General features: G+C 27.4%; 1 protein-coding gene across 1 annotated transcript; it reads left to right on the top strand.

The window, feature by feature from the left end:
• Positions 1 to 12,304: 12,304 nt before the first annotated feature.
• LOC145833325 (uncharacterized) lies at positions 12,305 to 17,419 on the top strand. Its single transcript, XM_082940508.1, has 5 exons — positions 12,305 to 12,667; positions 12,910 to 13,478; positions 13,776 to 14,070; positions 15,581 to 15,753; positions 16,412 to 17,419. Exons 1-5 carry the CDS (start codon positions 12,305 to 12,307, stop codon positions 16,842 to 16,844), a joined length of 1,833 nt encoding a protein of 610 aa, XP_082796634.1. The 3' UTR covers positions 16,845 to 17,419.
• The last annotated feature ends 718 nt before the right edge of the window (positions 17,420 to 18,137 follow it).

Consider the following 18,137-nt stretch of genomic DNA (forward strand, 5'->3'; position numbering starts at 1 on the left):
GGAGCGTTTTCGGCCAGATTTTAGCCGGCATCAAGTACCTGCACGACAACGAAATCTCCCACGGCAACGTTTGCCTTGAAAACGTTTTTATCAGCGAAAAGGGAACGGTTAAAGTTTCAAACTTTTGGAACGGCAGTCTGGGAATGAGCAAAAGCGAAAATCGAGCAATCGACTATTTGCCCCCAGAAGTCTTAGCCAGCACCAACTCGGACTTGTTCAAGTCGGACGTTTGGAGCTTGGGAGTCCTGCTGTACGTCATGTGCACCAACTACTACCCATACGCCGCCACCAGCCCCGCAGAAATGTTGGAAATCATCCACAACCTGAAACTGACCTTCAACTTCCACCACCTCAGCCCCGAAGTCAAGTCCCTTCTGAAGCAGATGCTGGCCGTCGACTTCAACGACCGCTGCGATTGTGACGAAATAATCGCGCACCCGTGGATGTACGGCTCGAAATGCGGTGATGAGGTTATTGAGCCGAGTTACGACAGCGAGCTTTGCGACGGCGTCGAGTACGAACTGAACCCCAACTTCACGCACTTGCGCGACAACCCGACCTACGAAATGTTCGCCGAGGACCCGAATTTGTCGGACGTAAAAGATGTCGACGTCGAAGCCGACACCATTGAGTACAAGCAGAAGTTCTACCGGCTCTTCTGCCTCGACGACCGCAACAAAACCATGAACTTCTTGGAGGCGATACTCATCGAGCACGGCCACAAGTACGAGCGGGTGTCGAGGAACTGCATCGAGGCGAGGCACCGGTGCCCCGTCAACTTCGTAAAGTTCTGGTGGAAGTTCGAAATTTTCAAGGTCGTCGGGTTGCCGCTGCACGTGCTCAACTTTTACTTCTTCCGCGGAAACCAGTCGAGCTTCCAGGAGAAGATCTGCTACGTGAAGGAGGCGTTGCGGAACAACCTGCTGATCGCCGAGGACAACGACTTTGCCAGGAGCAGGCCGCCGATGCCGGAGGACATGCCGGACAGGGAGCATTTTTACGACGTGCAGCATTTGCGTTACTTGCAAAATCGCAGTGAGCAACGTTAGCAGCTTGAGTGACTTGTGTTTTAAAATGTTAAAGTTCTTGCATCTAGGTTTGTGATAAAGTTAAGTTGTTGAAACCTAAGTTGGCTTTGAATAATTTTAATCAACAAACGGTTTTTTATCATTCTTTAATATTTTTCTTTTAATTATGAATCTATACAAACTGTTTTGTACAATCGAGTAACATAATGATTGATTTTAGATACTAATTGTCTTTTTAAGAGTCAGTCTCAACTTTTTTTGCGTTATATTTTTTAAGGTTGAAAAAAATGTTCTTTTTCGCTCAAAGTTATAACTATACACACTTTTTAAATAATATGGCATATGAGTATTTTGTCAAAATAAACTAAAAGTAAAGTTAAATTATTTTACTGCTACTTTCTGTATTACTACTTTTTTATATAATTGCCACCTTCAATTTTTTTTCTTAACAAATTTTTGATTAAAGTACACAAGTGTTTCAATATGTCCTTTTACATGATAGTCAAAGAACAGTCAGTACTTATTACTTTTATTGTATAAAAGAGTATCTTAATAGTTTTTTAAAATAGAAATAAATTTATTCTATGAAAGCTATGGCTATCAATTATCTAAAAAAAATTTTAATTAATATTAAGACTTTCAAACCATATTTTACTCAAAAAAGATACGATATAAATTAACAACAACAAATTAAAGAGTACTCTAGTCATTGAAAGCTAACAAAGTTTCACTGTAATATGACTAACACTGTTTTAATACAAAAATTTAAAGTAATTTCGTTTTGATCTTAGTTATAAAGATTTATCAACAACTAACTTTTTTAAGCACTTAGTATAGTTCTAGTAAGACAATTTTTTTTTCGAAATTGAAAAAACTTACAAAAATAAGTTTGATACCTATTTTACCTAAAAAACAATTGTTTAATGAATCTGTATATTAAATATAATCCATAAGTTCTTAAAGAGCTAATATTTTAACAGGCTTAATTCGTTTTGTTTGTGTTTTTCGTTGTGAAGAAAATAACATAATCAAGGTGTACAAGTAATATAAGAAACCTCTTTCAATTACTTATATACTAATATCATACTTAAAATTCAGTACCACTGAAACATTAGTGTAAAGTAGTTTTATTTAAACCTAAGGGTCATGTTTATACTACTTTAGTTAATTTAACGACAAAAAAAGACGCTCAAATCATTTGGTCTTAGGACCTGGTGCTTTAAGAACCTTTCCATTATCGAGTCGCACACTAAGGATGCCTTTTAATGTCTTTTTCAGGACAATACTTGCTAACAACATCAAACAAACTTTATAAAAACTTTTGATATATTTTAAAATGTTAATTTATTTAGACGGGAAGGGGTCAGAATAGCACAGAGTGTCACTTCAGCACGGAGTCACACTTTAACATTTTGGGAAACTATTTTTTATGCATATACAACACTTGTAATTTTATGTTTAAAAATATAAAAACGAATCGTACAAAATGATGAAATAAAAGCTAAAAACAAGCCTTAAATGTGTTTAAATTTAAGTCTCAATAAAAACTTTGTTTTTGAATTATATAACTAGTTATTTAAAGAAAAAACTTAACTTTTTTAATAATTCGATATAACTAAATTTACAAACTTTACTAACTCATTTTACTATAAAAATTTAACGAAAATGTTTTTATGTTATTACTTTCGTTTTTCAATATTGATTTTTTTTAATAAGCTAGAAATTTAAACAAACTACAGTTTTTTTAAAACCTTTCAAATAAGCTTAAGTACTGCTTAAACTAGAACTTAAACGTAGGGGTAAATTTTAAATAAAAGATGTGGAATATAAATATCACTAAACATCGATTAACAAATTAATTTGTTTTTCAAAAGTTTTGATAACACTTTGAACTAATTAAAGTTAACTAAATTTAATTTTAGAAAATATATAGTAGCTTTAATTGTCGTAAAACAAAAAGACTTTAATTAGTTCTTTACAATATTAAAACTTATAAACTAAAAACTATTAATCAAAGCTACATGCAAAAGTTACTTTATGTGCTAAAATTTCAGTCAGTACTAAAGTTTCGCTCTGTTAAAATTGACGCTCCGTGCTAAAGTGTAAATCCGCACTAAAATTTCACTTCGTGCTAAAGTAATGACCCATTACTTATAGCGTTGCTGTGCTATTCTGACATACACCTACTCATAGTTTTCAAGTTTTAAACTGGCCACTGGTAAATACTATGAAGCTGTCTAAATTGAGTAAGTGTCGGAATTTCTCAAGTGATCAAATTAAAACATTTTTTTATTAGATAAGAACGTTTGTTTATCTCATTTAAATACGTCTAAACTTGCTATTTTAAGGAAACTTTAATGTAATGCAACAATCATTGAGATAATCTAAAGTGCAAAGTAGACTGCCGCTTGAACACAGCATAACAGTGTAAACTCCTCTGATGGTGTGTACTTAGGAAAACCAAGGTCTTTATTGCATTGAAACGTAACTTACGCAGTCTGTTTTGATTTTATTGCGCGTCAACTTATTTTGATTTTGTTAGAAGTTACAATTTTTCTTTTGTTTGAATGTAACATTTTTACTTTTAGCTTTTATACCTTCTTTTTTTAAGTAGTTCTTTAATCAACATGTATTTTATTTGTATGTATGTACTAATATTTAACCATGGACTGTTAAACTGTCGATATATTCATTTTCAATCATAGGATAATTTAGATTTTACAAAAACATACTTAGTATTTAAATTTTTGTGCTGATTTTTATGTTTTCCGTTTGTCTTCTTTGAATAATATTCAAAATGGCAAAAATTAACTTTCTTATAACTTGTTTTTAGCTATCATTAATCATTAGAAAGATTAGTTTTTATGTAGTCTAGACTCTAGAGTTGTATCTGTTGAACTTTACAAACTAAACTTTGAAAAATTAAATCAAATTTATTGTATTTTAAGTAGAAGCTATTATAAAATGTTTTTACTGTATCCATTTATTATTTTTATAAATATTTTTGTTTTAAAATAAAAACTAAGGTAAAGTAAACTTATATTTGAATAAACTTTGCTTTTTAACAGCTTGTAGATGTTTAGTAGATACTAAATATAAAGTTTTGCTAATAAAAAATAACTGTTTATACCAAAGTTATTTAATAATAATTTTTTTAAATAGCTTCTCAAAAAAACTATTAGCAAATTTTCTTTAAAAAATATTTGTTAGAATAACTATGTTAGCTTTTCTACGTTTTTTTTTTTTCAATATATTTTTTTTAAATATAATAACAAAATATTAGATAAATACTAGCTAGCAAAACAAACTTAACTTTGAATTAAAAGGTAATAAGTTTAAAATAGTCTGTCTTTATTCTCATCACAATTTAAGTACCAAACTTACTAGTTAAACATAACTAGAAATTTTATTTACATAGTTAATTTTAGGTTTTAAGATATATTTATCTAAATTAACCTAAGTATATATTATTTAATTTCTCTTTGAAAATTAGTCATTGAAAAAGCTTTTTTCTTGTATTTGTTCGTAGTATTAAGTTCTAAGCAACTTTTAAAAGCAACATAATTTTGTTTAAAAAATTTGATTACTGTTATATAAAGTTTTTCCTTTAGTTATGTTGTTAAACATTACGTTTATAAAAGTAATATTTATTTACCATATGCTTTTTTTCATGTAAGAAGTTGTGTTTTGGCTAGGTAGCGACAAACTGGTCTTTTTCTGTTGAGCTAATTTATCTCTGGTTCAAGAACTAGTTTGATAAAAATTTACAAGAATATTTTTGAAAACATTGACATGTTTTTTGAAATGATGCTATGAACTTAATTAAACTTTGTTATTTAAATTCTAATTTTAGTGTAAAGGCAGTAGTAAACATTTAAAATTGAAAAAGTTATGCAAGTAGCTATGAAATTTTTAGTTCTAATGATATAAAACTAAGTTTTTTGTATAACCCATTAGGTGAGGAACACTTTGTTTCTAACACTTAATATATGTAAAAAATATGATTACAATTGTACACCTAATACTTACAATGGTCCAGAAATAATATCAAAATAAAGTGATAATAGCAACTGTAGCTTAAAAATAATAAAAAGTATAAATAAGGCTAATACAGTTTTTAAAAAGCTTAAGGTTGGGGTATAGTAATTTGCTAACATTTATGCTTTTCTCCTTAGCATTGATATTAAAACTTAAGATTTAATTGTTGAATGTTTCTGAAAAACCTATGTTCTATATGGTATTTTTTGAAATTAATCTTAAATTAAAGTTTCCTATAAACTCTCTGAAAAAATCTATTTTTTAAACAAAAAAAAAAAACAAACATTAACAAAAAGTTTGTAGAAAATTATTAACTAATGAGTTACAAAAATAAGAATAAAATTTTTGAGTAAGTTTTCAAAGTCTAGTTTGAAAATAAATTCTACTTCAAGTCACTGCAACAAACTATTTTGAACATGTATTACCTTTCTTTAAAAAATTTTACTAACAATTTTGAATGTAAAAAGAACTGTTGAAATTAATTAAAAAACATCATAAAAAAACCTGTCCCCATAGTTAAATCTTTTTGAAAGGCTTGTTTGATTAATTTCTGAGTTTTCTTATAAATGCTGGATATTTTTTTAAACGCAGGCTGATTGAAAAGTTTGTAGGGACAATTTTATTTTTATTATATTGTAAATGTGTTTTAAGACTTAAATACTTAATAGTTGACTCTAGTTCTACTTTTTTTTTTCATAAATTTTTCAGCGATTATTATTATAACTGCCCAACATTTCTACTTGCAGATAACTGTTCTTTAATATAACAAGCACATTTTTCATGTGGATGTGTTACTTTTGCACAGTTTGTTGCTTTTCCAAAGTGTCACTTTTTTATTATCTTTTTTTAACTAAAAAAACTGTAGCATAATTACAAAATATCTAATTAGTATTTAAATAAGTATTACTGAAGAAAAAATGTTAACTAAATTTAAAATATAAATACAATATACCAAAAAAAAATTATGCAAAAGTGACTCTTGTGCATTTTTGACCCATTTATATAGCCTTTTTAAAAATTAGATGTAAAAAATAAATCAGAGCTGCCAAACACTCTAGTTTAAAAATTTTTAAGATCTCAGACCAACTTTGACTACTTTAAAGTTTTTATATAAGCTCAGGCTAGTTTATCGTTAGGTTTTAAGTGAGTTTGAGAAGATTCTGTTAAAAATGATTTTAAATTAACAGTTAGTATACTATTTTATCATTTTGGTTATTTTACAGTGTTGATTTTAACTATAAATTTTAAAAAACTAAGCCTTAAAAAATTGTTTTATTATTTTTTATATTCTGCCTTGTTGCTAGTAAAAAAATTTGTAAAAACAAAATTTTAAGGTTTAGTTTTCTTAATAGTTGCATTTAAAGTTTATAAATAATTATGAAATTGAAACAAAGCATGTTATCTATTCACTTAAACTTGTTTTTATTTCATAAATTTTCTTATGCACACTTAAACATATCATAAATACTAATTATTAAATTAAGAGCCTAGTTGTAAATGTTAACCACAAAGTTAAACAAATTCTTTATATTTTAAATAATTGTATGTTTCAGACGTTTCTAGACCATGCAACAAATTGTAAACATTACAAGATTCAAATGCATCTTAAAGTGTTTGTTAACTCTAAAAGTTGTATATAAACTTTATAGTCTAGTAATCTTATTCAAAAAGATAGGTAGGTGTCTAACACTTATAGTTATCAGAATGGCCTTTAAAATATAATAATCTGGAGTTTGAAAATATACCCAAAAATGTCTGGAATTTGATGTCTAAAAACCCTAAAAAAACTTAGAATGTTGAACAACTTCTACAGGTAGAGTAATAAAATTGAAATTAGATAAAAAACTACTATTAGTTGAAATGATTTTTTATATGTTAAAACACATTGAAGGTCATATAGGGTTTTTTTTTTTACAAAAATTAACATTGTACTTAAATTATACTATATGAAAACTATAACTAAACACAAAAAATTACAAATTTAACTTAACATGAGTGTGTATCTGGACATCGATTTGGACACCAAACTTTTTTTCAACTGTTCTTTGCAAACCTTATAACCCAAACTGCCCACAAAATATTTTTTACTTGATATTTCTGATCAAAATTATATTTTTAGAAAGTTTAACAATTGTTCTCAAAATGTTGTTCATCCCTATTTTACGGCAATGCTTAATAAAAGTTTCTATTGTTGTAAGTATCAAATAAATTTCATGCTTGATTTTTAGTATACATTATGACTGAAACTTAAATTTTTAAGTTTTAACTTAATTTGTTTGTAATAATAAACTTACATTTCTTTAGAACAATCTAAAAGTGTCATTTGAAAACAACGTTAGATTTATAACACTTATTTTAAGAATGTTTTAAAACTTGTTAAGACTTCATTTTCAATAATAGAAATTTTTGCACACAAGAGCATATGTGCACTTTTTCAGAAACACTGGTCTAAGATGCTTAACAATTCAAATTCAATTGTAATTATTTCTTTTATTTGTGTTAATAGTAAAGTTGTGTTTAAAGTGTTTTTGTAGTTAATCTTAAAAATTTTTAAAATTTATAGCTATTTAATCATAAGATTTATTTTTTCATTTAATTTAAACTGCATGTTTGTAAGCAAAACATGATAAATTTGTGGAATATAAAAAAACTTGGTTTATACCTTTTTTAATAGTTGATTTTTACTTTAAGCAATTTGCGTTTAGATTATGAAAATGTAAAAAATTGTTAAAAGTATTTTGTGCTCTTTATGTGTATCAAAATATTTAATTTATAGTATTAACACAGAATACAATAATAATCATATCTTCGGATAGTAAGTAATACTAAAGGTAACTTAAAAGTCTTTTAGTGTATTAACATTTGTAGGGTTACACTAGATTGGAAAACTATGGAAATAGACAATTTAATTTTAGAAAATTACTAGATAAGTAGAAAAAGCATAGAATTAGAATAATTTTAATCTTATTTTGTATTCTTGTAGACTTTTTTATGATGATAAAAACAATTTTAAATTGTCAATTATTACATTGTTTAAAATGTTATCAGCAAAACAAACACTGCCTAATGACACAATTTAATTGAATAAATTCTAGCTCCTCCTAGCACTTAGTTATTACACTTTTCTATAGCTGATTTTAAAAATAAAGCAATTTTTCAATATTGTTCTTTATGAATTAAGTGAAAATTGTGAATTTGAAAGTAGAAGCATAATTCAAAATGAGATGTAATTTATAAAAGTCAGTGAGAGTTCAATAGGTTCTAAATCAGTGGTTCTTAACCTTTTATGGAAGGTTATTACCAAATTTACCCCCAATAAACAAAACAATTTTTTAAAGAAAAAAACTAGATTTTTGAACTTGAATTAAGCTTATTAAGTATAAAAAACTTAAAGTTTAAAGAGTTCATTTAACTTAAAAGGTTTACAGTTAAATACTAACTTACAAATTCAAAAGACAGTTTTTTAAAACATTAATTTAAATAACCTATTATAAAAAAGTTTTACCCCAGGTTAAGAATTGCTGTTCTAAATGGTTAGCTAAAACTAAAAAATTCAAAAAATATATTTTACTAAAAATCTATTTTCTTTATTTTTTAATCAATCTTCCAAGTTTTTCCAGTAAATCCTTTACTAATATCAGGGTTACCCTACACTCAAGATATTTTGAAATTTTTGAAAATATCAGGTTGACAAAGCTCAGTATAACTCAAGATACTACAGAGTTGCCATACACTCAGAACACTCACAATATTCTGAAACTTATGAAAATCTTAAAGTTGACTCAGGACATCTCAGGATATTTAGAAGTTATTATAAAGCTCAGGCTGACTTATGATATTTTTTTTTAACTCAAGAAAGTTTTAATACTTTCTTTTAATCCCAGGACAGTTTTTTATAGATATTGAATAATATCTAGTTACAATATTTTGTTATTTTATAACTAAATTTGCCAAAGAACTTCATTTTCTGTTCATTTTGAAAAGTTTTTTTTTTCAATTAAAAAATCAGTAGACTCAGGACAGTTTAAAGTTACTCAGGACATTTTTTTGACTAAAAGAGTGGCAACCCTGATATAATGAACTTTTTTATAATTCAGGCTGAATCAGGATAGTTTTAAGATTTTTGAAAATCTCAGGACAGAAAACTAATTAGATTTAATTGATCCAGTTTCAAGATTTGTTATTTGAAATTATGAAGTTTTTTGAAGAACTTGATTTGAAACGCCTTTTTTATATTCTCTTAGCCTTGTGGCTAGCTTTTACTGACTCTTAGAAATAACATTGTATATTTGTTTGAATCTGAAATTAATGTTTATTGTTATTTAAATGCTTGTAAAACAGAAACACTTCAAAGATATAAAATTTCATGTAGTATGATAAAAGTTAATTAATAAATTTTCAAAAGAATTCTACTATATAAAATTAACCACCTTCTTACATTAGTTTTTAAATATCTCAATTTTAAACTTTTAAACAATAAGCATTTGAAAACACATTTTCTCATTTGTTTAGTAAACATCAGATACAGATGCATATATGGCTGTTCTTTTTATCATCTAGAACGAAAATGAACACAAGATATAAGTAGTTTGTGCCACGGGTGAAAAACTACTTTTGATAATTATATAAAAAACTCAGGAAGTGTATAAAATGTCTGAATTTATCTTTATATCTAAACCTTTTTTGATCTTTAATTTTTGTTTGTAATATATTTAAACTAGATATCTATCAAGTTTTTTAAGAAATGTTGGCTGAATACTTAAAATTGCTAGCTAAAATTTACAAAGTATATAGATTTTAAGAGAATTTTGAAATTTCTTAGAAAATTGACTAGAAAAAAAGCAGTATGTTTTTATCAGAAACTTTTTACAAATATATTTGAACTTTCTTTACTCTGCGAAAACTGACTTATAGTTTATATTTTTAGCTTTCACTTATAACCCAATGTTAACCTTGTAAAAACAGTGCACTTACTCATTCTACCTATGGCCTTTTAGATTGTAATATTTTTATTTATGAAAAAAAAGAGTAAACTAATTTACTAGTAGTAAGCGTTTAATTTTAAGGTCCTCTAAAATCTAATCCTTTAAAAAATAACTTTCAAAAACTACATTGTTAGTATTATGTTTTAAATAAAAGCAATATTTTTCATTATTAAAAAACTAGCTTTAATTATTATAGTTCTTGTTATTGTTATTATTACAATTTATCAGCTTTATAGTAATGTCAAAAATTAGAAATTGTTCATATTACCCTTTTTATATAGTACAGTGCTTTGTTGATTGTCTGGTTTCTTGGTTATGTTTAGCAAATCTTTAGCAAATAAGGTTAATCTTTGTCATTTTTAGTCAAGAAATCTATTTATTTTATTCAGCTAAAACCAACATTTTAATATAAATACATGTCTAATTTAGTCCTTATAACTAAGCAAGCAGTTTGTAGTTACATCATAATTGTAATAAAGTTTTTAACTTTGTGTTATAATTCAAAGCTTTTGCCCTGTAACAAATATAAGAATATTAAATCGTGTTATTTATTAGTTACCTTTATTGTAATTTGGTAAGGCAAAAATGATGTTCCCCAATCATCTAAGTGTCCATTTTTTCATGCTGATTCCATGCAGAAAATGTATTATTACTTAGCTTACTGTTGTCAACCAGAAGCCACATCAGAAAATTTTTCACAACTTATCCAATTCTGTCAGTTTAATGCTAAGAAACAAGAAAGCTCTGTCAAAAAAAACTCCATTTTTTTTTTATTCAGAAAGAGTTTTTATATTACTTGAAAAATTTAGGTTAAATTAATTCTAAACTTTGTTAAAGTTTTTCATTTATTTTTTGTCTGTTTTATTTCTTTTTCGTTTGTTAAATAAAGTCAAAATGAATTGAATTAAAAGAAAATTTAGTGTATGTTTTATTATATGCATTACAAATTATGAATGAGGTAGATTATTAAATTTTATTTTGTCTTGCCAAAACTAATCAGCTTTAATTTAAAAAAGCTTTCCCAACATGGCTGGTCAAGTCAGGAAGCACTGTAGTAGTTTTTTTACATCTTAGAAAAGCTTATGTTTTCATCATACATTAGTCTAGGAAACTGGTTTTGGTGGTAATGTGGTAGTGCTACTTCTAAATATATATACATATACAAGTAAAATAGCAGTAAATTAGCTAAGATTAATTTCACTAAGCCCACTTAATGGGCTTCTATATAGTTCATTACAAACTGTCACATTCAAAATAAATAGTACAATTGTTTCTTATAGCTTATTGCTATAATCCTCAAATTAAGTTATAATTTTTTTTTTATTGTAATCAGTTAACTAAGGTTATGTACATTCGATTTATTTCGAGCTTAAACAGCTGAGGATTGTAGCCATAAGCTATATGAAACAGTTGTACTGCTTATTTTGAATGTGACCTATATGATAAATTATATATACAAATATCTATGGTTTTACTTTATTACTAAACACTTTCATAATTGAGACAAAAAAAATGTATTCAAATTTTTGTCTTTTTGTAATAAAAATAATTTTGAATATGTTTTACTCCCTTAAAAACTAAATTATATGTTATACATTATCCAATATTTTTTTTAATGAGTTTTAAGTCATATTTAAACTTTATCGTAAGTATCATTAGTATTTATGATTAAGTTTATTAATTACATTTTTACAAAATTAAAAAGATTGATTAAATACTGTTTGTCATTTGTTTAAATATAGTTGCCACTCAATCAGGCTAACACAGGCTAGTTTGATTTTTTTTTTAAGTTATGCTAGTTTGAACTTTTTATGCAAATCTCAGGCTATTTTGGATATTTTACCTAATTTTCAGGCTAGTTTTATTAACTTTGAATACAATTTTCATAAAAATTGGGAAATCATCACACCCTTTTGTTAAATATTATTGTATTTTCAAGCTTAATTAACTTTTTTTTGCTCATTTTAATCTAATAACATCTTGAAAACTCGGGCCCACCTAGGCTAGTTTTTGGTTACTCAGACTTGCGTATTTGCCTTAAAAATGGTAATTTTGTTCAAATAATTATTTATAATTTATTTTCTATTTTTAATTTCAATTATAACTAATATTTATAATTTAGTTTTTATTTTAGTTTACCTCATTTACCCGGATAAGCTGTTGATTACAGTGAAACACTGTCCATAATATTAAAAGCATTGGTTGAACAAATTTTATAATAATAAAATATTATTTTCAGAAACTTTTGCACAAATGAGTAATTTAGAATCATTTGCTTCAGAAACTTTTTTGCGTAACAAGCTTGCAAGAATATATGAACAGTTTTTGAGCAAAACAAACTGCGATGTTTTGTTGAACATTGAAAACCAACTCATTCCCGCTCATTCATGCGTTTTAGCTTCAGCTTCTGACAAACTGAGAGACATTTTACAGGACTACATGAAAGAAAACTGTGAGTTTGATAAGGGTGAAGAAATACATTTGGAACATTTCACTGTAGACTCATTTAACTTTCTTGCACCATTCATTTACCGTGGCTTTATTGATTGGAATGAAATCCAGCCAGAAATTTTAGATGATGTTCTTAATGCCGCAAGACATTACGGACTTTACGAGGTTAATAGTTTCTAAAATTAGTTATCTATTAATATTTAAGTCCATTCAAACTCAAGGTACTGTTGAGTTTAAGAATGATTAAGTTCTATCATTTGTTTAAACTTTTCCTAAATTTGTTATCTGTAAAAGTTTGTAAAAATTATTTCTTAGAATTTAAAATTTTATTTTAGTTATTAATTTTTAATTGTTTTTTTTGTTCAAAAAACACTTATTTATATATAAGAGTCAAATAAAACATTTAGGTAGTGAAGAAGTATCAGGATTTATCAAAAAATGTAAGTTATCCTGGAAACATAGTAGAAGAAATTGAGTGTTGTCTTGGTAATTTAGCTGATAACAATGCTAAGTTGATAAGGCAATTGATGATAGATTGCTTTAGTGATTCTTTTGCAGACATGAAAGAACTCAGCTGTATGCTTTGCAATGAAAAACTAAAGGTAGATAACCTAGATCATCTAATAAAGCATTGTTGGGAACACAAGATCCAATCAATGAATATATCATCTATTGTAGATGATGATGGTTTGTGCGTGGGAAATTCAGAGTTATATGCAGCAGATGGTGAACTCAATCCCCCACTTCAAATTGAAATTTGTACAGATGCAGATTTTAATAGCTATCAAAATTCCATGGAGGTGGATGATCAATACTTTACTGATGTCAATGAAAAGGAAGTTTGTATAACTCCTGTTGAGAATCGTGTTAATCCCAAATTTAAGCCTCATAAACGCAAAACTTTTGAAACACATGAATTATGCCCTTATTGCAACAAAGTTTTCAAGTATCGGAAGGCACTAGTTTCGCATTTAAAGTGAGCTTTTTGATTCAAGTAGATACTAAACTATTTAAATATTATGTAAACATTTTTATGATTTAAAGAGTTCTCTAGTTTTAGAAAAAGTTAAAGCATCAAACTACTTTATTTTTTAAAGTGGGTAATTTAAGGAATACAAAAAACTACATTTTTTAGAACTAAAAAACCATTTGGAAGTACATTATAGACTAATTTTAGTATGGCTTTATGATCTAAATTAATTAACAATATTTTTATTACTTTTTTTTTCGATCATAGAAGAGATTATCAAGTTTACGCTGCATTATTTATTAGGTACTGTGAATTGAACTATTCCGTGAACAATGACCAAGTTCCAGTTAAACAGTCATCGAAAAGAGGCTTGATCGATCAAATTGTGCAAGGAAAAGTTGAGTTTCCCTCAGACGCAGACAAAGTTAACCTGCTGAATTATTTGACAAATGTTCAAGTCAAAGAGAAGAAGCATTGGAAATGCCCAATTTGTCCCGAACTTGTTTTCAACAGAAAGCACGATCAAGTTGTTCACATCAAAGAAGTGCATGGTGTCATCAAACCTTTCGAGTGTAAATATTGTGACCGAAAATTTCCCGTTAGTATTTTATTGATAGTATATGATCTGTTATAAATTTAAATACATCAACTGACAAAAAGTGTTTATATAGTAAAAAGTTGTCTCTGTTACAATTTTGTGGTTTATGTAGTTTGAGTTTATATGTTTTTGTGATCTGAAAATTTTTTGTACCACTACAATTTTTAAGAGAAATATTTGTTTTAAATACAGTACTTTCATATGCTTAAGATTAATAAAACTTAAAACTAGTTACACCTGGACTATTGTTTTAAGAAGTTTGTTTTTAACAATTGTATAAACTGTTTAAATGTAAAGGTAATTAAGTTTAAAAATTAGATATTTAAAATACTCAATACTCTTGTTCTTTTACGAAAAGAATTTTATGTCATTTTTCGTTATTTTTCTTTTAAAAGTACATATAGTGCTTAGGAGCTCTGCATCTTAAAAAATGTGTGTCCTATCAAATGATTTATCTTTTTTTGTAATTTCAATCTATCTAAATATATTTTTTTCAAAGTTTTTTACTGCCCAATTTGTTCAAACACATATATTTCATACAAACAATTTAAACTAGAGTTCACTTTTACACAAGTTTTGAATTGTTTAGTAATTAAGGGTTGCCAAAAACCTGAAATCCTGGAAAACCCTGGAATTTTGAACAAAAATTACTGAAACACATGGAAAAACCTGGAATTTCAAACAAATTTTACATGTTAGGTAGTAACATTTCGATTTGACACAAAAAACTTATTGTATAGATAAAAAAAAATTATCATCGTCAAAACATTTTTAATTAAAAACACATTTAAAGAAGCTTTTAGATATCTTTTCAATGTCGTTATACTATTTAACACATTATTTTACCTACAACTTAACTTTAAACTAAAAATAGACCCTAAAACGTGTAATTTTAATAACCTTGATAAAATTTTGAAAACCTGGAGAAAGTTTTCCAAAGACGTTTGGCAACCCTGTGTAATTGTTACTAACATAACTAGTAAAACTAATACATAGTCACATGTTTTAATTAACATTAAATATTTTCTACGAATATACACAAAATTTTCAATTTATGTTTCATATTTAGTAAATATCATATTTAGATTGCAGCTATCTTTTTTTACTGGTTTGTAAAACTTAATGTTTCACAAACATTTTTAAAACAAATAAAACATTTACTAAAAACAAAACTAAACAAAAGTTTTTCTTTCTTAAACTTATGATGCAACATAATAATGTCAAAATACATATCTATATAATTTATTTTACATAAAACAATTGAAAAGTTTTACATTCAAGTTTTTCTGTTAATCTTTTTTTAACCAACTATTAGTATATTTTTAAAAACTTTTTTTATTTTTTGGGAAACATAGTTTAGTAGCGTGAAATTTAGATGACAACTAATAGTACATTATTGGACCTAATTTTAAGTCTCTTTGAGCATAAACTAATCAAGTTGATTTTATTTATCATAATGTTCCTATGTGCTCATAAGTCATGTTTTCAATATTTATTTATTTTTTTACAGACTCAAACAGCATTGGATTCGCATCACAGACGCCACACAAAGGAAAAGCCGTGGGAATGTGATGTTTGCCATTCGAAATTCGCCGAAAAAAAGAGCATGTTGGATCACAAGCGAACTCACACGAAGGAAAAGCCGTACATATGTGAGGAGTGCGGAAGAACTTTTACTTTTAGGTAATATTTTTAATCCTTAGAACTTTTTTTAAATATATAAATATGTTATATATTTAGTAACTAAATGGTATATATTGTGAATAATTAAGTTATTGAAAGTATTAATATTATTGTATAGATGTATATTAATAAATAAATTAAAATAGTGTAATTTTTCATATACCTTTAAAAAATTCTTTCCGTTTTTTTGTTTGAAAATTATTGTTTAAAAAAAGTTACTACGTTCAAAATGTTTCAACACAAAAACAAAAGTATACACAACGGTTGTTCTCCACAATTTTGTGCTTAAATGGAAAAACGTATTCATAAAGAAAATAAATTACACACTGTTTTTTTGATAATCATATGTTTGTGTAAAAAAAGTGTTAACTGAATGTACATTAGCTATATGATTTTTTCAATTTTGTAAAATGCTAAATTGTATTTTTATTTTGATATTTGTTTTTGTTATGGTCTAGGTTGGTTTCGGAACTTACAACTTCAAGTTGCATTACAAACAGTTTTTACCTTTACTTTTTTTATTTACTCCTATTTTGTTACAGATTTTTCAGCAGTCAACTTTATTAATCTTACACAGAACATTATCAAATTTTTTATACCAGTATGCGTACAGTGTTAACCTAATTTCTCCTTTTTAACGTCTTCAACGTGTCAACAGGCAGTCGCTGTACCGCCACATGAAGTTCCACAAGGGCGTGAGACCGTGGGTTTGCCCGCACGAGGGCTGCACCAAGTCGTTCGTGCTCAAGCAGAACCTGATGGACCACGTGCGGCGCCACAAGAAGGTCAGCCTGCCGTACAAGTGCAACACCTGCCAGCTCACCTTCGCCGACTTCACCGCCATGGCCGAGCACCGCGCCCAGAAGCACCCCGACGTCGTCAACGCCACGGCCGACTTCAACCCGCCGTTGGACGATTTCGGCGCCAGCGACGTTCTGATTGGCCAGCAGCAGCGGGAGGGCGATCAGGGCGAGGGACACCAGATGGTCCACATTGGCGAGGGCTTGAAAGGAGGGGAAAGTTTCATGCAGCATTACGAGCTGGACGGAGAGGGAAGCACCCAAGCCGTTACTCACAACGGTTGGCACTGATAGTTGATTTGTGGCGCAGTGAGGAGCTTTCGGTTTTTGTACTTTAAGTTTTTCGCTAATGAAGTGTTTGTAAAAATTAATTTTTCATCCAAGTATATTTTATCTAGCAATTTGCTTACAAAGCTTTATGCGATAAATGCATTTAAGTTTTTGCAAAAGAATACTTTTTACTTTTAAGATTTCTTATTGACCTTTACAATTCTTATAAGTATAGTTTTATTTTTAAATCATTGTCTATCGCAACTTTTTTAGTTAATAATTTATAGTGTATAAGAGTTGTAGCATTGTTTCGGATAATGAACAACTGTTTTAAGTTTTAAAGTTCTTACGCTTACTACCTTTTATAACAATTCTTTTATTTCAAGCGAAAAAAACTGAGTGTTCTATAAGTTTGTTTATTACAATGTTATGAGCTAACTATTTAAAGAGTATTTTTCTAAATGTTTGTAAAAACTTTATTTAGCTTTTAGAATGCTTAGTTGTGTATTTTATGAACCCCTAGGTAATATTTATTAATAGAAAGTAGCTATTGTTGTTATTAGAAAAAATTTTCCTGTTTAAGTATTTTTATAAAGAACTTTCCATTTTTATTTCGGTTTTACTGTTAACTCTTATTGTTCTGTCATTTGTTAATGCTGCTTTGAATTGGAAAAAAAATACCAAGGTTTTTTAAGTTTTACTCTAAAACTTTTGAACTCTGTTTGGGTTGAGTGTGTTAAGATTTTTCCAAATAATTTTTTTCTACATTTTCCGATAAACAGTTTTCCGGATAACTATTAGTTATATACGTTGCTTAAACATTTCTGAGGTTTATTTTTTAACTTTTTAATTTTCTTTGTAATGAATTACAAACTTTAAATTTTATATAGAACAGTTCATTGTGTTTGCTATTAGTAAAATTAATGAAGTTGTTTTTAATTCATAAAATTTATTTTTTGTTTGAATAAATATTTTGATACTTGTATATGTTTAATATTTTACCCGAAACTAGTGTTTCTACAGTCGTTAAATTAAATAAGAAATCATTTAACTCTAAAAATACCGTTTGGCAGGACGACTATTCATATTATCGATTTTTACTCTCAAGTATAAACCTCAAATTGTTAAAATTTTTCACAGATTATTGATAAAAAAAAAAACAAGTAAAATAAAACTCAAACAATTTAAAAATTAGTTTTCCAATCCAAAAGTTAAAATTAGTAGGTTCAGCTTCGAACAGTTTTTAGATAAATTATTTACTTGATTGCAAATTCTTAATGTCTTGATTAAAGATAAACAGCACATAAATGTACT

The sequence above is a fragment of the Thalia democratica genome, chromosome 4 (genome assembly GCF_965202585.1).
Source record: "Thalia democratica chromosome 4, ktThaDemo2.hap1.1, whole genome shotgun sequence".
Taxonomy (NCBI): Eukaryota; Metazoa; Chordata; class Thaliacea; order Salpida; family Salpidae; genus Thalia; species Thalia democratica.

Coding starts and splice junctions, on each gene's coding strand:
- LOC145833325 (XM_082940508.1), top strand. CDS start 12,305: ATGAGTAATTTAGAATCATTTGCTTCAGAAACTTTTTTGCGTAACAAG. Junction 14,071..15,580: donor ATTGTGACCGAAAATTTCCC/GTTAGTATTTTA, acceptor ATTTTTTTACAG/ACTCAAACAGCATTGGATTC. Junction 15,754..16,411: donor GGAAGAACTTTTACTTTTAG/GTAATATTTTTA, acceptor ACGTGTCAACAG/GCAGTCGCTGTACCGCCACA.